Source organism: Acanthaster planci, linkage group LG08, assembly GCF_054643075.1.
Source record: "Acanthaster planci isolate LZ-2023a linkage group LG08, COTS_SCS, whole genome shotgun sequence".
Taxonomy (NCBI): Eukaryota; Metazoa; Echinodermata; class Asteroidea; order Valvatida; family Acanthasteridae; genus Acanthaster; species Acanthaster planci.
Genome location: NC_141784.1, coordinates 11787361 through 11812232, shown reverse-complemented (window position 1 = coordinate 11812232; position 24872 = coordinate 11787361). Strand labels below are relative to the sequence as shown.

The following is a 24872-nucleotide window of genomic DNA, read 5'->3' as shown; positions in this document are numbered from 1 at the left end:
GTTGTTACTTTTCACTGTCTTTCATATTTTTCAGTTTAAAACTTGAAATGTTGAAGAGTTTTAGCATACATGTAGGCCATTTCAGTTGATGCTGTGGGTGAATTTTACATGTACAGTACTGTTAGTATACTTGCACAAGACCGTGATTATTAATTCTCAAGGCCAGGCAAAAATATGATTAGAAATAGCATTGAAATTGAATTGATTTGAATTTGAAATAGATAATTCTTGAGTGCAAAATTAATGAATTTTGAGTACATGTGTAACCATTTTTATTTGTGAAACGGCTCGCAGTTTGCTCAGTGTTCACCTGAATGCACCACATCATGCTGTAAAATGACTCTACATTACTGTACAAGAGAAGAGTATTTACCATCATTGCTTGTGTCAGATTGGGTGTGAATCATACATGTAACCACAACAATGCCAATTGCGTTTGCAGTCTTGAAGTGACTGAATGACATCCCAAAGACATCCACAAAAACACTCATTTGAAAAAAATGAACTGCCCAGCAGGAATTCCTGAAGGCCTCTTCTTGTACATGTACCGGCACATGTGCTTCTGTAGTCAGCACCAGCCCTAATAATCAGTTTGGAAGGGGTGTGTGTGGGGGAGGGGGGAATCTGAGAAGAATAATTGATAGATTTAACCACAGGTAGAGTGGAAGAGAGTAACAGGCATGACATTGATGAATTCACTTGTTAATTTCTGTTGGAATGCCAATATTAAACTTCCACAGGATGATACGATGAGGGGGTTGCATTTTTATCCACTTGGGCATTGTGTTTAGTGCAGTGGTTCAGAACATTACATTTATTTTTGCAAGCTGCCTGAATGAAAGGGCACATGCAGTGGGAAGAATAGTGTTATTCCATTGCAGTGGAATAGAACTTTATTTACTACTGAATGGAACTTGTGTTTACATATTGCTACTACTTCCTACCAGTAATATTTTGGAAGTTAAATAGTGGAACAAATTATTCAGTGATATGTGATCAATGACCGACCAATCAGGTGGCTGGGGTAAATTTTCTTAGGCATTTTTGGAATTTCTCAGCATAAGGCATCACATTCTGATGGAAATTGTCGGCCAGCCTGTGCCTGGATCCGCCATCGACTCTGCAAATAGATCTGATGCATTTCACAAGCCATAAATAATCAGGCTCCTCAAGGATAAGTCTCGGATATGGTGAAGTTGATGCAAGCTGCTTTCTGAGGGTGGTGATGATACAGTGAGATTGCGCTGGGGCTGTAGGACATCAATCTCTTGGGATAGAGAAGGCTTGGAAGGATGGATGATGATGCTACTGGATGGTGAAAATTTCAGTTTAAAATGACCCATTTTCATTTTGAGTATAACGCTGCATTTGTGTTAAATTTCTTCACTGCTAAAAATGCCTCAGTATGTACATGTATGTGTACATATACACATGTATGTATGTAACACTGAACGTGATGTACATACATACATGTACACCCACATGCACATGTACCCATTATGTTTGTACATTGTGCGCCTCGTGTGTGCATATATCTGTTTTGTGGGGTTTCGAGTCAACTCGGACCCAAGCCAACTTGGACCCAAAGCCAACTCGGACCCAATACCAACTCGGACCCACAACAAACTCGGACCCATAACTAACTTGGACCCACCCTGAGTCAACTCGGACCAAACCCGAGGAACTTTCAGTTTTGCGTGATTAATTATCAGAGTGTTCTAGTTTTCTAAATAACACTAAATAGTTGGTGTGGGTCTGAGTTGGTTTGGGTCCGAGTTGACCTGATCCCGTTTTGTGGTGCACATATACATGTAAGTATGTGTAAAGTAGTGGTGGAAATGTTTGTTACTGTTTACAACTGTAAAAATGTTTGACCAACAAATGTTGCATGCACATCTCTGTCTTGAATACACTGTATATGTACTGTATTTTTATTGGCCCAGAGCAATCATGACTGGGCAACAAATATGAATGCCACCCTCGCCATTGAGCATTGCATCATGTCTTTATGCCACAGACTAGTCCCCCCCCAAACAGTCCAAAGCATACGAGTAATGTAGGGACGGGTAACTGAACATGTCATTTACACTGGTACCTTTGCTTCTGGTACACGCTCAAATGGGAGCAGTGCACTGGCATTACAGTACCGGTACGATCAGCTCTTGGAGCGCTGCAGCTTTTTGTCAACAACTGAAGTGTGTTTGAGGTGTGTTTCTTCTCGTAAGTTCTTTAGCATAATATCTGCTTAGCGAGAAGGCATCAGTACCTTTCATGTGGATTCCTCCAGATATGGTTTTGAAGACGTAAAGAGATGCGACCAACAGAGACCAATAAAGTGATGCACCAAGTCTGAGTGTTGCACAATTTTCTCTGCAGCAGTGGACCAAGATACATACATGTACATGTACATGTACTTGTTTTGATTAAACTACATGTAGAAACCTTCAGGTGAGGAAAATATTATAAAGACAATTGACTGGTGTGATGTGGGACATTCATGTTTTAACACTGTCAGCTTTGCTTTGGGTGTAATGAAGTTCCTGAAATACATGTATTATTAGGTGTTAACATATCATGTCCTGTTATGTCCAGCATCACAGCAGTGCGTAAAATTTGTTAAAATGCGCATGCAGTAAGTGTAGTTTGTTCCGCATGACATTGATTTTTCAGCATTATTCTGAAATGAACAGTTCAATATAAAACATGTACACATTTCTTTTTTCACAAGCTCTCGGACAAGCACTGAGCATACAGTGTTTATTAATGTATACGTTGGGTAAGGGCAAAACCCGCTATACATCTCCCCAACGCAAAAATACATCTTGAAAATAGTTCGCGATACCCGCTGCTTCACCTGACTCGGACCGCCCAGCCGACCCCGGCAAGCTCGGTGGTCGAGTGGTTAAGACGTCTGCACTAGTAAGCAGTAGGTCGTGAGTTCGAGTGCCACGCGAGTAAGTTTGTGTCTTTTTTCGCAAGCTCTCGGACAAGCACTGAGCATACAGTGTTTATTAATGTATACGCTGGGTAAGGGCAAAACCTGTTATATAAATGTACACATGTGCCGGCTACATGTACATGTACAATGTCCCTGTGAGGGACAGCAAGTTTTGCTAATCACAGGGAGATTCAGACTTGTATTCACTGATTGTACATATTCTTTGGAATCAGCCTTCATACTCATGTGTTCACCTGTACATGGTGTAAACAAACTTCGTACTGTGGTAAATTTGATCAGCTTTTGTGAATCGTGTCAAGGCTAATACTGCACATATTGGTACCGGTAGGTATTTGGATTATTGTCAAGTATTATCATGCACAGTGTACTTTTTGTATGCAAGAGGTCTTAAGTTTATTTTATGCGGTTACCTTTTGGAAATTTCCTTTTAAATCTACCAGTGTCTTTTTTTGAAAAATTTCATTTATCGTGTGACTTAGTAAAAAACATGTGTAATGTACTAGTGCATGATTTGTTTCCACAAATTTAGCACTGATAAATGTACAGTACTTGCAAGAAGGTCCTACAAGTTTTTCCACTGTGAAGGTTTGATGAGTGACCTAATTCAACCCCATAGCACCACCTGAAGTCTTTGAAGTGATAAATTATTTCTCTTTGCACGTATTTGTTCACACGTTTGTAATACACCGCTCCGACATTCTCTATGCTCCAGTTGTTCCGCATCTATAGTCACCACTCTCCCGTTGTTGCTTCAATGACGCCGTTTTCTGTCTTTCAGTAAAGGGAGCAGAAATGTAAAAACAGGTCACTTGGATGCCTCTCTCTTTATTGGCCGCACAGTTGGCAAAACATCCTGGAAACATGATTTCACATTCCAATCAAACCTCAGTCCTTGCCCCAGATCTCTGCAACTTAATGAAATTCCCATCCCCCCATCCCCAGCAATTTTGTGCAGGCCAGTTGGATGAAATGACAGCTTTGCTTTTGACCTGTTTGTTTTCCAGTTGGATGTGTTGTGTCAGCACAAGGTTCTCGTTGGAGGGGAGGGGTAGGTGTAGTTGGTGCAGTAATGTGTTTGTGTACAGTGCGTTGCTGTCAAAAGTCAACACGAAATGGGAATGGGAAATTTGATGGAAATGATGCATAGTCACATTCTCATTTCACAAGGCATGAAAAATGTTCCCAGTTGTGTGAAAAGGCATGAAACCGTTTTTCCACTTGTGTGAAAAGTGGTCAAAATGTTTCTCACTTTGGGAAATTTTCACATTTTGGGAAATGAAAATGAATTCCCAGGGAAGAGAAGAAGTGTGAATAAGAACCCATTCCAAGGTTAACTTTCAATTTGAATGTACTGGACATACATGTACATGTATCATGTACTACAATTCAATGGTCCCAGTTCATGTACATGTAAGTATGGAAGTACCCCAAGTAGTAGCACACACTGCTACCAGCACCTTTCACCTGTAAATTCTTGGACATTCTGGTACATGTACATACATGTACATGCAATGGGGAAGGTACACACATAGGGCACATCCACTGATCATATTCATATCGGCATGCTTCTGGCGAGAAAAAGGGACTGGTTTGGCATGGGCTCCTGATCCATGCAGAAATTGGTAATGACATTAATTATGGTCTACTCAAAGCTAAGCTGGGAAAGGATATGCACATACATGTACATACATGTACATTACTGTCTGCACACGGCACAAAGTACTCGTACATGTACATGTACATGTATGTACAGGTAGGCAAGTAATGTCCATTTGAATGTGCACAGACTTTGAGTACTTTCATTGCAGTGGGGCGGAGGGGAACAGTATGGTTGTGTTAAAACAGTGGTCAGAACACTGTAAATTGGCGATGACTGGCATTGATGCACAAGTCAATGGGACATGGCTTTGGACTTTGCAAGCTATTAGTGACGTACATGTATGTACATGTACACCCTTACATGTACATGTGCATAGAAATTGTACTGACTCCTATTGGTGCACATGTTATCTCCACCATAGGGAGACAAGGCCTACATGTATCTGAGATGTTGATTTTCCATGCAATGCGACCAAACTACGACAGTATCTGGAAAAGGTCTGTGCACTCATGTAACTGATGAATTCTTGAAGTCAGTCTTAATTAGTTTTCCAAGAAACAAGGTTGTTGCTGTTGAAATCGAACCCTACTCGGCCAATTGCAGAATTGTCCATGCTACTCATTGTTAACGGAAATTGGCTGGCCTGGCCGGCTGGATTAAACTCGTGCCTGAGGTCCAGGCAGGCGGCATGCCCCCTTGCATGTAATGACGTTGAGCCAATCTGTCGACCTGGTGTGAGATGCTAACAAGGCGGAACCATTGGACATGTTCGAATTGATTAACTGAGTTAGTTCTGCTCTGGGAGCTTTGCCTCCAGTGGCAAAGGACCAGGGAGTTAAATTACAGTTGACTGGCTTTGGGGTCGATTCTTATGGCGATAGCAGATGTGGACAAATCTTTAATCTCTGCTTAAAAAAAAATGGTTTCATGTACAGTGGATCAGTTGTACATGTACATGTACACAGTTGGCTATGTCTTGTATTCTCTTCCAGGTGTGCCTAAGGTCACAAGAGATAATTTGCGGTCAGCTATGAAAATTTCGTCAAATGCTCAGTTTTCTTTTTTACCTGAACAGATTTGTAGCTCCTAATTGTCATATTGTGCATCTTGTAGCACCGATACCTGTACTTCTTTAGATGAGTTTTTAATTACAAAAATATAGTTGCATGCACTGAGCAAGATAAATGCACAGAAAGGTTTTGTGCTCAGGCTGCCTCATCATGTGTCACTGTGATTTACAGTGGGCCTAATCTTATAAGCTATAATTCCATTTTCACTGGTAAATTAGTTTAAATCCTGCATCTGTGCACTTGGCAGCATTTTTCCCAGTCGTTGTGTAACTTGAGGAGATGGCGAAGCCAAATCACAGTGCAGTGTGGACTTTTTGCTTGTGTTTGCGGTCTAAAAACTGCAGTCATTTACATACCGTACTGGTAGACGGTCATAAAAATGAGATTACACATGCAGTGTAAATGTTTGGAAGTGCGCAAAGTGGATTGTAGACTGCAGTGTATATTTAGTAATTTAATCAGATTTTGGTGCTTAAACTCAAGTACATGTACGGTAACTGTAATTTTAGTGTTAACCTTCAGTCTCTCCTGCGTAATACATACAGGTGTATATGTCAGTGTTCTAACCGTTGGGCGGTGCTGGGCGGCATCACCCAGTACTGTAAATTTCCACCCGGTTCTTGGGTTCAAATTGGCTGTGCCGCCCAGCACGGATTTTCCAAAAAAATGAATTGAAATTTTGCTGAAAATGTACCAATTTGATCATATTTCAAGCTTACAAAGTCACAGTTTTGCACTATTTTGCAGTTTTAAAGACACAAGTAAAGACCTAAGAAATATATACATGTACATGTATCCCATTTTTTTCATATCAAATCAGCTGCTGATTGTGAAAGCATTATTGTAAGCATGCCTTCACGATGACATAAGGGGAATTCTGATTGGGATTCCCCCCCAAAAAACAAGCTATGGGCTGCGAGAGCTCCACTCACTGCGCTCGCTACGTTTGGTAATCCAAAAATTTACCCGGCACTAAAAATGGTCCTAGGTACATGTAGCTAGAACACTGATGATGTATGCATAGTACATGTAGCATGCCATGTATGATGGGTCATTTTCCCAAATTTTTGGATGAATTGGATTAGAAAAAGCCTTTGGCTTGTCAGTGAGAGTCTTGGACTTGTTAGGGAAAATAAAAGGTGTAGTGCCAGGAGAAATAACTGTCGTTGGTTGTCTTAAGAAATCCAGCCCCAGTTACATGTGTACCCTGCACAGTGGATGACTTTGTGCCTTGGTGCCCAATTTTTACAGAGTATATTCCACAGTGTGAAACTTGTATTGAAAGGAGGGTGAGAAATTGTTCAACGCATTCACTGTTAGTGTCAAAATTGGAAACGTGACAAGTTGCCGTTTGACATTTCATGCTTTACAGTGTTTACAGCGAAGCAGAGCAGTGATGGGGGAGAGCGTGGGAAGTGGTAGCCATTGTGTGAGTGTCACGACCCCTGCAGGTTTATGTTATGACACATCACATGCTGACGCAGTCAGTTGCACTGGAAGGCTCTGTCATGAGCATGAAGTGTGAGTGAACTGACGTGAAAGACATTTTAAGGTCGCCGTTATTTTGGTGTTTCCTCATTTCCGTCAAGGGTCATGCCATACAATGTACCAGTACGTTGGAAGTTTGGATCTTTAGGACTTAATTTTACACACAAAAACATGCACATTGTTCATAATAGAAATGATATATTTTATGAGTACATGACGTACATGTACATGTACATATCCGTACATGTACAATGTATAGACTACGCTGTACATTGTACTTACCAGTAATTGTACACAGATTGCAAATGACTGTATTGCACTTCTATACACGTGCAGCAAATGCAAAGAATGACTCTTAACTATAACCACAGGGATGAAATGAATTGGTAGGTGTTTACACGTACACCGTAAGGCGGTGTAGCCATGACAGCCACTCAAGACATGACACCATTTTGGGCGAGAAAAATACCTTGTGGTTATAGGGTCTTTTCTGTCAAAACTTAACAGTATGTATACAGTGCTTGTAGTCTTGTTTATTTCCCCATTATTTCTTTCGACAAATAAATGTACAATGTATAGTGCATGTGTTGTGAGTTACCGTACACAATTATGTGCACAAATGCAGAAGGTTGTTCACAAATAGCATGAACATCATACAAAATTTCTGTCCATGTACATGTACCGGGAATGTACATGTACATACTGTATATGTACATGTACATCATGTCTATGGTATTGAAAATTTTGGGAATATACATGCTATATGCATTTTCTAACAGCTGATGAGTGCAATAGTCTTCATTCCGAATGCGATTCTTAATTTTAACTTGGCACACAGTGATGGTGTATAGCACGTGTACATGGTATGTAGAAAAGTAGAATTGGTTCATTCAATCTTCCAAAATAGGTTTGAAATAAAGATTTGAGGACAGCCTTTTCAGTTTCCCACCGTCCTCTGAACAAAGAACATTGGACGCATAACCGGTATGTTCAGTCACTAGAGTACTCAATTTTAACAGGATTTTAAGTCTGAGTTTCAGAACAGTGCTTATTAATGCAATCCATGCGTCCTGTTTTGGCCTTCAGCTTCTTGTTGTTGTAAGTGTGCATGTTTATAGCCCTTTCTGTCTTGTACATGTACTAGTATTTTACAGTGTAATAATGCATGGGATTATTCAAGCGGCATTGTTGATTCACAGGCTGTACATGTACATGTAGTACAGGGAAAATGTGATTTGATCTGCACTCAAATTTTATCACTGCCTTTTAAACATGATATTTTAATTGCTGATCTGCTGCCGGTAGATTTATCATGAAAGTACTAGTACATATGTACATTTATGTAGTTTATGTTGAAGGTCGATCCTGGTTTGTAAACTGTACTGTACAGTATTTGCTGTTTAATTTTGGTAAAAGCTTAATTTTTGTACTTTATAAGTTGTACATGAGTTCCGCTTTTTTTTTCAGGCATGTTCATTCGTGGAATGCCATGTGTTCACTGCACAAATTCCTGTTTTGTGACTAGCACAAGCAGCAGTCATGCATATCTCAGACATTGTCATTCCAAGGACCTAGAAATCCCACAAGTCTCAGTGGGGTTGAGTTGTCTGACACCTTGGGGGTAAATAATGGGTTTCACAGTCATGCTGTCTAAATGCACGTTGACATTTTGGTTATTTTATAAATGTTGGGCCCAGTTGTTTTTGTGTCCCCCTCCACCCTCACATCTGACATGTTTTTAATTTTTTTATATCAGATTTCCAAGGATGGATTGGGCAGGGCAAAAAAATCCAAAATTTATTCATATCAAAATCTTTGATATGGGATGGTGATTACATGTACATACATGTACATGTATTTAAATTTGAGTACAAATTACCTTGTAAAAATAAATATAGTTTGAAATTACATGTAATTTCAGTGATATTTCCATGTCGTATTTCACAGGTCAGGTGTAACATACACATGTACACACCAGAAGTCACACTTTTGGACCCCAGATTTATAAAATGACCCATTTGGTACTGGTATGTTAGTCTGCAACGCTGCATGCTGATGTGTCATTGCCAAAGCACTGACATTGCTTCAGTTCAAATAAACTATGTGCTGAATTTTCTTCATTTTGTATGTAAGTAAAAAAAGGTACAGGTATTTACATACAGGTACTTGAGTGAATAAAGTGTACTGTGCGCTGTTTGTGAAGGCGATATTCGTGGCACATGTACATGTATAGTGTGTATTCATGGCACATGTATAGTGTGCATGTGCATAAATGTACACGTACATGTACACTTTACATACATGTATGAGGCATTTTGTTGACCTTTACTATAGGGGGTTTCAGACTCGTGAGGCTTGCTAGAATTTTTTCCAGTTCGTTGGTTACAATTTTTCTTGTTTTTTTTTAAGCGTCCAAACAGCACATAACGTCACCGTGTTTGCGAAGAGCCACTCATGTCAAAACTAGTATTTATTTTGTTTTGATTACATTGAAGTTGTTAGGAGCCAAAATTTTGATAAGTGCATTTTGTGGTTTTATGAAGGAACACAAATTGTACTGCCCCTTGTACATGTACAAAACATATTGACTGGAAAGGCCGAAAATTACTAGGTCAAGTAAGATTTTTGTTTTCACCAAGAGCCACGCATCTTTGTTACAATGTACATGTACACATGTAACAGTGATGCACATGTGAATATGTGTGCCCCCCTTCCTATATGGAAAAATACATTGCACAGAAGGGCCATAAAGTAGGAAAATGTAGATTTTGGATTTCATGGACAGACGTGCATCTTTACGAAGAATCATTTGAGGTTTTTTACTGCATAAACTTGTTCCATATTGGTATTTTTGCATTTTTGAATTAGGAGAAGCTTCTAGGGCGATTTCTCAAAACCCAGTTTTTCTTCAAAATCTATATTGTCTGGCTCGTCATGAAAATGGTGACGATAAGTGCTGTATGAAATTATCAACTGTCTTCGGAACCCAACTGGCTTTGATATATTGTTCAAGGCCACCTGAGACCTGCCAACATGCTCTACTCCTTCCTGAGGTCAGACATCAATAGATTAAAATTTGAGATGAACTGAAGGCTCATTTAAATACCGTTTAAAATCTATTGTTTGGTAATGCCTGACCTCTGGAAGGAGTACGGCAAGGCTGGCAGGTCTGCCATCTTATTGGTAGTGTCCAGTGCAACCAATTCATAATATTTTCATTGTAGCCATGTAAAATAACGTGCAGGGTTACATGTACATGTCGGGTATATTAATAGTTCCATGAGTACGTGTACATCAAAGCTACTGTATTTTATCTCTCATCACAGTGCCCTTAATATCCTGAAAATGAGGTAGTCCAGAATCCATCAATAGCCAATGAGGCGGCACAAAATGAAATCCCCTCCAGACATCACCCTCCCCCTCTGCACCCTGTAGCCGCTGTTCTGTCAGGGGATCCTCACAAGTAGTTGGAATGGGGGGAGAGTCAAAAGGAGCAGGGACATTCTCTGTGCTGGTGCCAGTGATGGATGAGGTGTCAGTTGAAGAAGATGCTGGGGCAGAGATGAAGTGAGAGCTGTCAGCCATAAATTGGATGGATGAAGAGCTCCCCCCAAAGAAACATACCACTGTTCAGACTCCTGGGCATACGCATAGACTTTTCAGTCCCCTATTCACAAAACTGCAGACATGAATTCCTGTTCTACATGTACACGTAATGAGAATTACAGTGGTGTTACATGTTGAAATTAAAAATACTGGTATCCTTTCTAAACCATCCAGTCTCTCAAGAACTACACTTTCAAGCAGGTTTCTCTTCCTGTTTCTTTGCAGAAAGCTCACCGTAGTGCTGCAGACAAACCGCCAAACCAAACCAAAAATCATCGAACATGGCACTTTAGAGTGAAACTGAACCAAACTGGTTGGTTCAGATGTTCGGCTTTAATATGGCATTGCATTAATAGTGCAGGGAATGCTCGCAAGAAAACTTGATAAAAAGGCAAACACTATGAAAAATGGATAACGGCACGCGGCACATGTGCATGTACACATGTACTGTAAATGTACATGTACAGTAAACTTACAATGGCCCCGCATCACGCGATGGTTGTAAAAAGCATGTGGTAAGAATTCACTAATAATCAACCGAGAACATGCAATGTACATTTATGGCATTTCCACTGCACAACCGTTCTAAATTCTCACTTTGTCCAATTGTGCTTATGTACATGTACATGTATATTCAAAGTTAGTATTATGTTTGCCAATCTCTGACTGCCACGCCCTTATGTTCCATATTAGGCCAATGATGTCATAAATGGCCGTGCAAAACAAAGTTTGATTGGATACTAATCACAGTTAGACTCATGCTGGATCAAAGGCAACTCCAGAGCAAATGCTGATTTAGCCAGGTGGGCCGGTGCAGCACTCCAATGCATGACAAGATTTGGCATAACTTGCCTTTCATATGATTATGTTTGATCGAAGTCATAGTGTGAATACATTGTAATGGAATTTTGCCAGATCTCTAACAAACTCCCCTTCCTGACTGAGATTAGATCTCACGCAATACTCAATACTCGCCAACTCTGAGTTCTCTTGCAATCTCTCATTAGGAAATCCCATCCTGGTGCCAAGCTTGCCTCAAGCATCCCCTTTTCATGGTTGGTTAGTGGAGTATTCAGATCTATTGTTTGTTTTAGAAAGGTCAGAGGTAAGCAATTCAGATGCAAAGGAGAACTCCCTTCATATAGCCTGGCCTGTCAAAATTCCATTTTCATAAATAGGGATTTCATTTTACCTCATAAATATGAATTACCAAGCTTTTCCTGCCACGCAAACTTTGTTGCCATTGGTTTCAATGTCAGGATAATGATATTCATGAGCTCATGAATATGTAATCATGTAATCCAAGATGGCGTTTTAGCACGTTGCAAAAAGCTGTCACAAAATCGTTGTCATTAGTGAGTGGCAAGAATGTTATCAAAAATTTGGAAACATGCATGAATTTATTTGACTAAAGTCAAGACACATCACACAGGTTTGATCAATTATTCGTAACTCAGGATATTTTACAGGAAAACAGTTGTTTAAAATTGTGCACACAGGTACGATCAGACTTGCACGGCAGTACACATGTACATGTACTACTATAGTACATGTGTGTTCTCGATAGGCACTCGAGTGCATATTTCAGAGAAACACAACGTTTTAAATATACAGGCTTTACATTGTAAGTAAACATGATGACAGTGTATAGCACATACATGTACATGTACAGTGTTAGAAAGTTGACATGTGGTGTATAAATGTTTGGGTACATGTACACGTATGTTATCAGCGGCATGATTCTTTCTGTTAATACCTCATTGAAGCCCTCTGTTTGTGCATGTACTGGTACTGGACATATGGATATATCCTTAGAGTGTTGCTTTTACCATTACAACATGTACTAGTACATATTTGTGTTAATGTACATGTTCCTTCCAGCACTTCAACATGTTACACGGAGGCCTAATTCACAGCCTTTCATGTACAACAGGTAGTGTTGTCCCATGAGGCTGTCATTACGTCAACAAGATCAGAGGTCATGACCTTGCAGCCCCTGCAGTCTCTCCTTACAATTTCATGTTTAGCTTGGAACCATTTCTGGTATAGAATATTATCCAAAGGTATAAGGTATTGGTATTCTCTAGTTTTTACCTATGTAATATGAACCGGCTTGGTACATGTACCAGTGTGAATGTGTGCACATACAGTTCACGAGTGTATATTGCACCAAAGTCTTTGTACATTATGATGTTCACTTGCCACACTAATCTTTCTTTTAGTTTCTTCCCAGCTTGTTCAAGATTTCTTTACAATTAAAACTATACCTGGAGAGTGCAAGGGTTAAAAAAAGTTCAATATGTCTGTTTCGCTAAAAGTGAATCGTATGTAATGCAACATGCAGGAAACATAGTTCTGTCAAAACAAGTTGTGTTTGATGCAGCTATGTGTACATGTAGGTACACATACATTCATCCGAAAAGACGTACATGTACCGGGTTCATCATGTACATGTACCAGTAAAGGGTAAGATACTTTTGGCTTGTACTCAAGACGGAAGATTCCTCAAGATAGCTTGATTTATGTCACAGTGTCAAATGCCATCCTTGCAGCTGTGTCTGTAACTCAGCATTAGTTCCTTCTCATTTCACTGGGCAGATCTCCTCAGTTTTCAGTAACAAAATTACCCTCTGGTAATGTAAAGCTGAATGTAATTTGTATTTCATGGTGTACCTTTCAGCAATTAGTGTACATGTACATACTGGATTTATGAAAGTGAGATTCATGCTGTACTATATGTACATGTAGGTTGATAAACAACATTTGCACTTCTCATGTTTTCACTGCACTTCACACTGTGATTTTTTTGATCTGGAAATGCCAGGATGTACATGTGTTGTTAGGAAAAACTACATGTATGAAGCAAAGGACAGCTGCCATTACTCTCCCAGTTACACTGTAGTGTGCTCCCTGGTGTGATACCAGTATTTCCTATTGGTTTGAATGACAGGATGTCTTTCATATCTTAAAACCAATTCATATCCTGTAATTCCTCTTGCCAAATTCATGTTTGTTTTTTGCAAACTGACCTTCCTATAGCAAGAAGGCAACCCAGTTTTGTTTGGTATACATGTATGTTTCTGACCTGATGCTCAGGAATGTTGGGCACAAGTCTTCACTTTCAACTTGATCGTAAATAATGCTGCAGTATGCTGATTGACATCATTTATGCACCGGCTTTATAAATGCACAGCATATTGTACATCTCAGAATTTGATCAGACTGCCCTGGGTTATTAGACTTTCTCTCGGCACACCTTTGGTACCTGAATAATGTCCACACCATCATGTATCCCTGAAACTTGTGGGCTGAATGGCTTGGCATTAAAAAAAGGGGGTCTCTTGGGGATTATGGGAGTCCCCTTTGTTCAAAATCAGATTCCAGAACAAAGAATGGATATTGAGTTAAAGTTGTTCTGACTGGCTGAGCACACAAGTGCCCCTACAGGGCTCAGGACCACTCCTGAGAGTGGATACTGAGCATTCCAAAGGGATTGATCCTCAACCCAGGGGAACTAAAATGTCTCCAGAGGTGTTGTGTCATTTTATTCATAGAGCAAGGACCTTTTTGGGAGTGTTCCATGTACCCCTTTTCTATAGATATGCAGAGTGTTGCGCTGTATGCATACACTGTACATGTACTGTACCCTTTTGTTTTGAGTACATGTTACATGCGTAAATTTACATGTATACAATACTCTGTATACATGTACATGTACATATACCAAGCACTGGTAAGGTATGTCACTTGCACATTGGTTTTTATGATTTCTGTCATGTGAACAGTAGCAGCCTAGATCACACTTTACATACATGTACATGTACGCACCGGTACATCTCTGTGAGGGCATTATTCTGTGTGATTGCTTTCATGTACATGTACCGTACATAGGTATATATGAAATTCACTGGCAATGGCCGCTGATGTACACGCACACACATGTACATGTGCTACATGTAGAACATGTATGGTTCATGTACAGTGTAGGTCCCCAGTTGCAAAAAAATGCCACATTATACTGTAAGTCTGTATATTCTACAGTGTATTGAAATGCTGCCCCAAATCAAGAATTTAACCCCTCCAGATTTGGCCTTGTTTGACAGTCTGTACCCTAGGGCCCTTGATATTCCACCTTAGTAAAATCCTGTACATGTACTGGTACAGTACAGTGTACATGTACGTGCTGTTCTGTCCCTTTATGAGCCTCTGCATTTTTCTTTTTTCGGATAACCATGCACGTAGTAAGGTTTGCACAGTACATGTGCCTGTACATGTATATGTACATGTGTAAATTGTTTTTAACAATAATGAGTTTTCCTACAGTGATTACTTTGGCCTGTTGCCACGCACGTAATTCCTTTTCTATTGAAACCCTCCTCTGTTGTAGTTCTGTGAAAATACAGGATAGTCCCAACAGCTCCAGTGAAGTACATGTACAGTACACTGTATGTTCTACTGTGACCTTGGAGCTGCAGCGCCATGCTTTGACAGGGTCAGCCTTATGGCCATTTAACCCTAACCTCATATCCGAACCATAAACCATAATAAAGCACAGACTAGACACTTTCCACTGTGGATCCAGGACTCCACCCTAGTTGGCTGAGCATGCCAGATTTTTGTGTGTTCTCAGATTCTGAGGTCATTTGCCCTAGGGCCAAAAGTGGGGATTCATTGCCGATTGATGAGTGGGAGGGTTACCTGTAATGTACTGTACAATGTACATGTAGGTGCCCTACTGAAGTGAAAGGCTCACACACTGCTTTGTTTTGCAGGGGACCAGTGTCCCCATCTGAACCCAGAAGTAATCCAGGTTTTAAGCCAGTGACCTTGTGTGAACTTTTCCTGGATAAATAGGGATTCTGGACGGTAGAACTTTTTTATGCACAGTTGCTTGCAAATGCCTATTTAACACCGAATTATGAAATGATGGTGTTTACAGTTGACACATTGTATTCCTATGCAGTGCACATTGTATTCCTATGCAGTGCACATTGTATTCCTATGCAGTGCACATTGTATTCCCATGCAGTGCACATTGTATTCCTATGCAGTGCACATTGTATTCCTATGCAGTGCACATTGTATTCCTATGCAGTGCACATTGTATTCCTATGCAGTGCACATTGTATTCCTATGCAGTGCACATTGTATTCCTATGCAGTGCACATTGTATTCCTATGCAGTGCACATTGTATTCCTATGCAGTGCACATTGTATTCCCATGCAGTGCACATTGTATTCCTATGCAGTGCACATTGTATTCCTATGCAGTGCACATTGTATTCCTATGCAGTGCACATTGTATTCCTATGCAGTGCACATTGTATTCCTATGCAGTGCACATTGTATTCCTATGCAGTGCACATTGTATTCCTATGCAGTGCACATTGTATTCCTATGCAGTGCACATTGTATTCCTATGCAGTGCACATTGTATTCCTATGCAGTGCACATTGTATTCCTATGCAGTGCACATTGTATTCCCATGCAGTGCACATTGTATTCCTATGCAGTGCACATTGTATTCCTATGCAGTGCACATTGTATTCCCATGCAGTGCACATTGTATTCCTATGCAGTGCACATTGTATTCCTATGCAGTGCACATTGTATTCCTATGCAGTGCACATTGTATTCCTATGCAGTGCACATTGTATTCCTATGCAGTGCACATTGTATTCCTATGCAGTGCACATTGTATTCCTATGCAGTGCACATTGTATTCCTATGCAGTGCACTGCACTGCACTGCACTGTGTTTGTGAAATAAATGAAAAATGGCAACCAATTATATGAAAAAAAGCTGAAAGAAATGACAAGGCATGTTTGTTCTCTTACGTTTGAGCATTTCGTACCTGGGACTGGACCGGCATTGGAATCATGGCATGCATAGATTGCTAGTGCATTATGAATACGCAAAACGTCTCAGCTCCCCATAAATACTCTATACAGAGTGCAACCACAAACCAGTTGACTCTGGTACCTAGTACATGTACCTGTGCGTGCGTGTATGTACCTACATGTACATGTAAGCTGCATGTAAGTTGCAGTTAATGTGGGCTCATGCTGTGTACTTAGTGAGACAGAGAAAAACCACATGATTATTCATATAGAGAAGATCATTCACTTTACTCAGTGCACGTAGAAGAAAACTGGGCAGCGATCGTTCTTGAAATATGACTGATGAGGTGGGCAACTAACAGGCAGAAATCATTTTTGCATTGGCGATACAAATTAAACATTTGGTTGCACATCATTATTTTTTAGGTGCAAGTGCGACTGTTTTGGTGGCACCATACAGCGCTGATCCTATCATTCTCTCATTGAATTGGTTTCACAATGATGCACAAGAGGAAGATCATTATTACACTCTAGTTTACAGTAGTGTGTCATAAAATGTACAGTGTATACACTGATACAAGTTGACATGTACTTTACATACTGTACATTATGCTTTGGATGGATAATAGTTGGCACTAAGGATATTGTACCAGTACTGTTCGGTGTACGTATGTGAATTTTACATACTGTACATTATGCTTTGGATGGATAATAGTTGGCACTAAGGATATTGTACCAGTACTGTTCGGTGTACGTATGTGAATTTTACATACTGTACATTTTGCTTTGGATGGATAATAGTCGGCACTAAGGATATTGTACCAGTACTGTTCGCTGTACGTATGTGAATTTTACATACTGTACGTTTTGCTTTGGATGGATAATAGTCGGCACTAAGGATATTGTACCAGTACTGTTCGCTGTACGTATGTGAATTTTACATACTGTACATTATGCTTTGGATGGATAATAGTCGGCACTAAGGATATTGTACCGGTACTGTTCGCTGTACGTATGTGAATTTTACATACTGTACATTATGCTTTGGATGGATAATAGTTGGCACTAAGGATATTGTACCAGTACTGTTCGGTGTACGTATGTGAATTTTACATACTGTACGTTTTGCTTTGGATGGATAATAGTCATGTACATGTATGTACCATACATTTATTACTGTTGATTAAACCTTGCATGAAAAATCAGTCGACAAAAATATATAATTTTGGTGTTTGATCTATGGATTGAGTAATCGAAAACCAAACTTATTGATCAAAAAATAATCATAAATGTGCTGGCCTTTGAGTATGTACATCGTGTACATGTACACCGTTTATCAATGACACCAACTCTGGACTTTTGTAACTCTGCTACATGTTGAAAAAAATACACCATATTCACTGTAATGGAATACTTCCTGGTGGAGTTTAATGTCTTGATTTGTTTTCTGAAATTAATCCCAACAAATGGTATCCTTTTAACAAGCTGCTGTCATTGTCTTCTTCTGTTGGATTTGGAAACCACACCGTTGAGCAGTTGCTGGTTCCAGTAGCGGCAGCATGCCATGTTTATTTCCTGAGCATTAGTACAAAGCAATAAGAAAGTTCTGGGTGCATCTCCCGTAACTACCTGCATAAACTTTTGCACTGTAGCCATTCTATCATGTCAAGCTGCATGTACGATACTACATCCACATTTATGGATTTATCCCCACTTAAGTGTACATTTATAGTGAACACTGCTGTTTGGGTTGGCCCAGAAGTTACAAGTCCAAACTTGTCTGTGGACATTTAAAGATCCTGTATGTGTGTGCCAGTTCATTTGGAAAAGCAGAGGGCTTCTGACGAGTAAAAAATGAATGGGCATTCTTTGTGTCTGCCTTTGAACTACATGTATGCCCCTGTACATGTAAATCTTCATGTTCAATTGTACTTTGTTGTTTTGCATGTACCGCACATGTAGGTGCAGCCACCATGGAAGCAGACACTTCCCACTGTCCCTGCTGTCGGGAGGCATACGACAAGAGCCGCAAGCGGAAACTGACGGACGCCTGCGGACACGCTCGATGCTATGCCTGTATGTTCTCCATTGAATCCTGTCCGCTGTGTGCCACAAAAGGTTGGTATTTGTACCGGTTCTGTTTGTACAAAATCTGGCATGATTACTCATTAGTCGCAATGCTGATCGACATCTGATAATGACTAACCCAAGCTCTCTGTGCAGAGTTCATTGGAAAATCCAGCCCATTGTGCACTCAGTCTGTAGAACAGTTTTTGTTCAATTACTACATGTACAGGACATGCAGGAGTATCCAAGCTCCAAGTGGACTGGCTTCTCTTTGGTTCTGAAGTCAACAAATACTTTATCGTCCAGAAGTTTTGCCAATTTACAGTATTGCAACTGACATTTACGGTTACATGTACCGTACATTTGTCTAGTAAAGGTTTTGACAATTTACACTGTCAGTGAATCTTGTAAAGAAAAGGGAAGAAAACACTATCCCTAAGTACCAGTACATACATGTGAGAAAATAGTGTTGTTGTGTACATGTACGGTACCTTCTAATGTTGTGATGCATGTTAAATAACAAACTACCAGTAATTAATGTCCCAGCATCCACTCCTAGCGCAACAAAAGAGGGCGTGTTTGTTTTTTGGCACTCACTACATAAGCACGCGTTTATAATGGAGATCAGTGGGCTGCAGGCCTTGTAACAAAAGACCGTACTCGTAACAAAAGACCAGGCTGCTGTGAATTGCCAACATTTTTTCAGTTTTGAATAGCGGAAGTTATCCGTCATTGTTTTGAAGCAGTAAACCACTATTTGTAGCATTCAGTGCAAGTGGATTACGACCGGGGACAAAAGCGCTCCAGCGATGAGGGATACAGTACCGCTGCACTCTAATCTAGCCACATTTGAAAAGACGCCAGCACTGCACTGGGCCAGTTTGGGGAACAAAAGAAAATTAAGTAACACCGCATAATATGGGTTCTCTTTACAAGGCAGCAGGCCTAGCTGAAATACTCAGCCATCAATAGATGTTGCCTGTCAGATTAGAGTAGCCACCAGGGTTGTAAACGTCCTGTAAATGAAGTTTCGAATTTTTGAGAATTTTGAAAACAGAAAATCTTGAAAATCCCCGGGGAACTCGTCATGCAACTTCAATTTAGACCTGGCAACATATGGTTAACGAACCCTTGAGTAGGTATGGGTTTAAAATACCCTAGCTACTTAGTAGTCTGACAGAAAAAAAATGGAAATGTATCATAAAAGATGAGATTTCAATTTCATATCAACAAGTACCTGTACTTATCTTTTGTAATGGCTGACTCATCAAACTAAGCTTGTACTTCAATATTCCCTCACTTGCCGATATCCGTCAGCAAAAGCAAATTTGCTGGTTACTGTACTTTCCCCCTTGTTTTCAAATGAATTGCCGATGCGCCGCAGCCAGTTCACAGAGGCAGTTTATCCGCCGGCGCGTGTGGACTCAGTAGAGTGAATCAGCTCCTGTTTGACTCCCTAAAGGAGCTGAATATTATACGGCCAGGATGGCTAATCAAACAAATTAACGGTTACCGTGGCTGGCACTGAGAGACAGTGCACATTGTGCAGAGAGAAAGATTAGGAGCGAAAGAAGATGGGGAAATTAGGCGCTGAAATGTTCCATTCTCTTGCCCAGTCAAGTAGATGAAGTAATTTTTTTTTCTTTGAAGAATTAATGTCTTGGTTACATTTAGTACATTGTAATACATGTACAGATATGCAACTGTACATGTAGAAATTTCATGGCTATAGAGTACTGAAATGTGACGTCATTTTTGAACCAGGAAGTGCAATGCAAATGAATGGAATATGCGCACGTGTCGGTTCACGCACTGGTTCTCACACAAATTCACTTTTACGCGCATACACACGTGACATTATCACTTCGAACTCTGTAGTTGCAAAAATAGGCTTGCATGAACTTTTACATGAGTTGCATATAATGAGCATCTGCGCATTTTGAAAACTAGTTAGTAGAGGTACACCTAGAATATAAACATGGAATGAGCCAGTGCAGTATTCCAACTGGGCATGCCCAGAATGACCGGTGTATTGGGCCATTCGGATGTGTGTGCGAAGTCTACCCTAGTGGCGCATCCCTACACGGATTTTGCATGTGTGTTTTGTTCCTGAATGACCCTGCCTTTTTGAAATAGGGAACATGTTCATTGCTGTAAAAAAATTGTTGGAGTACTGAGTTGATCTTATTGACTAGGGTATTTAGTGTTGAAACAAATTGGGTTTTTTTTCCACACGCTTCTCATCACATTTGAAATTCCAGACTCCGGAAGTGTTAAGAAACAGTCAAACAGTGTAGGTTTAGAAATGGTGCCACTTGCAAAGTCAATCAGAATAATTCTCTCGGCGTTGTTCCAAGCCCATCTTCAAAATCCGTTTCGACTTACTGCCTATTGTATGTAGCTTTTAATAATGAAATCATTCATCATGGCTATTAGTGCGAGATCACAATTTGTCTCTGGAATTTAGCGCTATTTCAGTGCAAAATGAGAGCGGCAATTAGGCACAGTGACTCACCATAGTCTCCCCCCCCCGCAGGTGGAAAGCGGGGAAAGAAGAGAAAACCGAGCGGAGAGGGATAGGCGTGCAGAGCGCTCTCTTTTTATCACCATTCTTTATCCAAAATCTGAGACCTGTCAGCCTGTTATCACAATATCAATCAAACCAAAATATGATATTGTGATGTTTCTTAAATGCCTGCCCATTGTGTCCCCAGTGTTAGTTGTGCATGTGTGTTTTTTTTTCCACTGCCTTTTTTGCCTCGGGCCGCTTTCATAGTTTGGGTCTGGTTAAGGAGTTAAGGGAATTTTTGCATCTGGAAATTATGACGTGGGGAAGGGATCATGTGGGATTTCCTGTGGAATTCCGAGTTCAGTGGTAACATTTACCTTTTAACATTTGAACATCTGGAGTACCTGGTATGATTCTAACAGGTCTTGTAACATTCTTTCACCACTTTTACAGAGTATGAACAAATAAGTCAATTGAATTTAGGAAAAATCAAGTCTCGATGCATTTTAAAAAAAATTCCTCATAAAGATCAATGTGTAGAGTACATTTACCATTATAGGCCTACATGTACTGGTACGTTGTACGTCTTTTATTGACAGTTATTGACTATATTAACAACTACACAATGCAAGTCATTTTCATGTATGTTTACATGTCTGATTTTACAGAAAACTTGCTTCTTTCAGTTTTCATTGCATCTGAACTTTTCATTCACAGTGTTTGATGTCTGCAGTAATCTGTCAAGTAATTTAGCAAGTAATTCAATGAGGATTCATATATTGGGTCAAGATGCTGACTCATTTCTGCCATTGATTGAGAGAAACACAACCCAGTCCATTACAGAGGACAAGTGCACACCTCGATAGCGAAAGTATCATTTATCACAGAATACAAAAAAAGACCAACAAAATGGACCATGACAAATGACATTAATAATCCTTCCTTCATGTTTGCAAAATATGCCCATTGCCGTTTTGGCGGGAATCATTGGAAATCAGGCCCTTGATCTGGCCGGGATGGTTGTGACTCATGATCTTGGCAGTAAGTGATTGCTGGTCTTGCTAAATGGATTGGATTGCAGGAGAAAATGAACTAATTTGAAGGGAAAGGGTTTTAAGTTTCTGCGTCTTGCATGCTGGAATTCAAGTTGCATGTATTGACCGTAAAAACAAAAGTACAGTTGGGTTTTCAAATTGGGTTTTCAAGGAGCATGTGAGAGTGGGAATGTGCTTGAACATTGTGGTTGCGGTTGTGGTTGTACCCACTGTATGGAGGCTACTGGCTATGGTAGTAGCTGCGGCAACTTCTAATAGATGCATGTGATACTTGAGGCCTTAGCCACTACATTTTGACATTGCCTGAGTACATTTGACCAGATGTGGATTTTTATGACCAGAGAGGAATAATGTGGAAACCTGAAGGACCGGTATCTTGTTGATAGCCATTTAGCATTGGATTTTCTTACCCGAAAAGCTGATTGGGATAGGTTTTTTAATCCGTAAATTCTACAACCTTTCTATTGCACTTTGACCCAACCAAGCAGGAATTCTTAAACCAGTGTACATGCCCTCTATGGAACAAATAAGGAAAATGTGTACACGTCATCCGGCATCAAGTAGTTAAACAGTGACTAAATCCATTTTGTATTTTGCTTAGTACTGTACATGTACATGTATGTATTTAGACATGTTTGTTAATCATTAAGTTGTGTTATTTTGCTGCGTAAGCATGCATTTATTTTGTTGTTTATCATTTTCATTAACATGTATTGTTCTTGCTTGCATGCCGTTCAGTTTGCCTGTTTTGATTATAGTTTTCCTTTTTTGTAATTTGTAATGTCAAAATCGTGTACCTGTTTAAACGTCAGTGCGTTTGCTTTTTGTTCCATGTTTTTGCTGCTCGGTGTTTGTGTGCGTAGAGCCCACCCTTCAGAATGGTGAGACAGAACCAGATAGAGTACCACGCAGCAACAAACCTCCCACCCCACCCCCTAAGCCCAAAAATAGAACACCGCGGAGTTCCATGCATGTCACCACACCTACCTCACCCATCGCCCCAACAGGTAATGTATTTTTTATTGAAAAGAAATAGTATGCTTCTCACAATTGTCTTGGTTCTTTTTGGTTCGCTTTTTTTTTATTTGTAAGTTTTTTTTTCGGATTGTGTGTAGTATCAAGGGGGACCAGTAGAAATGCAAAATGCCTTAAAGTCTCGCGTGTACAAGCTGATTCGGAAAGAGTCCTTGACCGACATTTCTTTTCAAAATGACTATTAGGAAAAATTACTGTCTCGCCAGTTTTGTAGACTAATCTTGGCTAAAACTAGGAACCATTACTGAGTTGACTGGAACAAAGGCTTGCATACTGATCACAGACATGCCCAGGATATTCCCTCCACCAACACCGTTGCCAAACCAAACATCTCAGACATAATCTACATGTACATCTGTTCCCAGATTATGTGCAGTCCCTACACAAGCAGACATGGCAGATGCCATCTCGGTGACGGTTTCTAGCATTGGTTGCCGGAATAGTCTGTAAAGTTCTTCAAAACAACTTGAATTACCGTACCAATAGTTTTGGTCTCTGTCTTGCACAGTTTTCTTTGTATTTCCTTATAAAACTTTTGCTGCATAGTAACATACATGTAAATTAGTACTAATGTATACATTAGCTATGAAAGGGAAAGGATTTTTTTTCAGTCAGTCTTAATATACAAAATACCGGTTCAATGTCTGTAGTCAATTAAGCATCAACATTAAAGTATAGTGTGTGTTCTATTCTGGTCATCCAACTTTTCTCGTAACTTAAATAAGTGCAAGGTTCTGCAGTGACATGTTCAGCTTTATGATAAGCACAACTGAGCACTATTTTCTTTGTCCAGTAAATACTGGTAGGTCTCTACAGACTTTCTGCACAGGCTCCTTAAATGTATCTCTACTGGTGGGCTTTCTTAACCCTCCATACTGTGTTGGCAGTAAACTGGTGTTTTATGAGCAAGAAATATGCAACCCCAAACAGTGCCCTCAATAAGCACTTCCCACCCCAAGAAGCCTTCTTAAGAGGTTGCTGACTACATCAGTCCGTGCATACTGCAGCCACAACCTGGCAGAATCTGAACAAGATCCATTTGGTGCCTTCATGCAACTCTCTTTCTCTCTCTCTCTCACTGTATTGTGTTTAGGAACCTTGCATTTAAAAAAGACATACATTTCTTCCAGTTATTTAGGATCCATTGCTATTTTCAGCAGGCAGCAGAAAGTTTCATATTGTTGATTTCGGCAGGGTTCCTAGGGATGTCTGACAGACACCGTAGATTTGCCTACCGCCCATCGTTCAGTTTGGCTTGAAGTTTAAAAAAATCTGGTCTGTATGCACGGATGAGATTACTGCCAAGGCCATGTTTAATAACTTCATGTCAATATTTTTACACAAAATCCCAATTAGGAGCCCTCCAAACAGGCGTACTACCTGTACATGTTGTATACATGTAGTAATAAAAGCAGTTTCCATTGCAACGCACTGTTTGTGTAATAAGACTTTGCTTTATTTTCCCCCCATTGCATCATTATAGGTTCGGTTCAATATTTCCTGTCAAAACACAATCACGACTGGAGGATTGTTTATTTTAGGATATTGTCCACCTTGTTGTCAAGCGATACAAAAGGGAAGGCATGCTGCGGGCATTTTTAATGTATAGGCAATGTCCGTTATGTGACCTTTGAAGAAACTGG

The 24872-nt window shown here is 40.0% G+C and overlaps 1 protein-coding gene across 5 annotated transcripts in view; it reads left to right on the top strand.

Annotated features, from left to right (window-relative positions):
* The window catches only part of LOC110984184 (uncharacterized), a 71317-nt gene that overhangs the window by 7169 nt on the left and 39276 nt on the right, over nt 1-24872 (top strand). The window contains exons 1-3 of one of the 5 annotated variants that reach the window (XM_022244087.2): nt 1180-1315; nt 18526-18681; nt 23058-23201. In XM_022244087.2, the coding sequence (XP_022099779.2) occupies nt 1297-1315; nt 18526-18681; nt 23058-23201 (319 nt within the window). In that variant the 5' untranslated portion in view covers nt 1180-1296. Of the gene's footprint in view, nt 1-1179; nt 1316-18525; nt 18682-23057; nt 23202-24872 lie in introns of those variants that run through there. The other 4 variants (XM_087139885.1, XM_022244088.2, XM_087139884.1 and 1 more) reach the window with 4 other exon arrangements.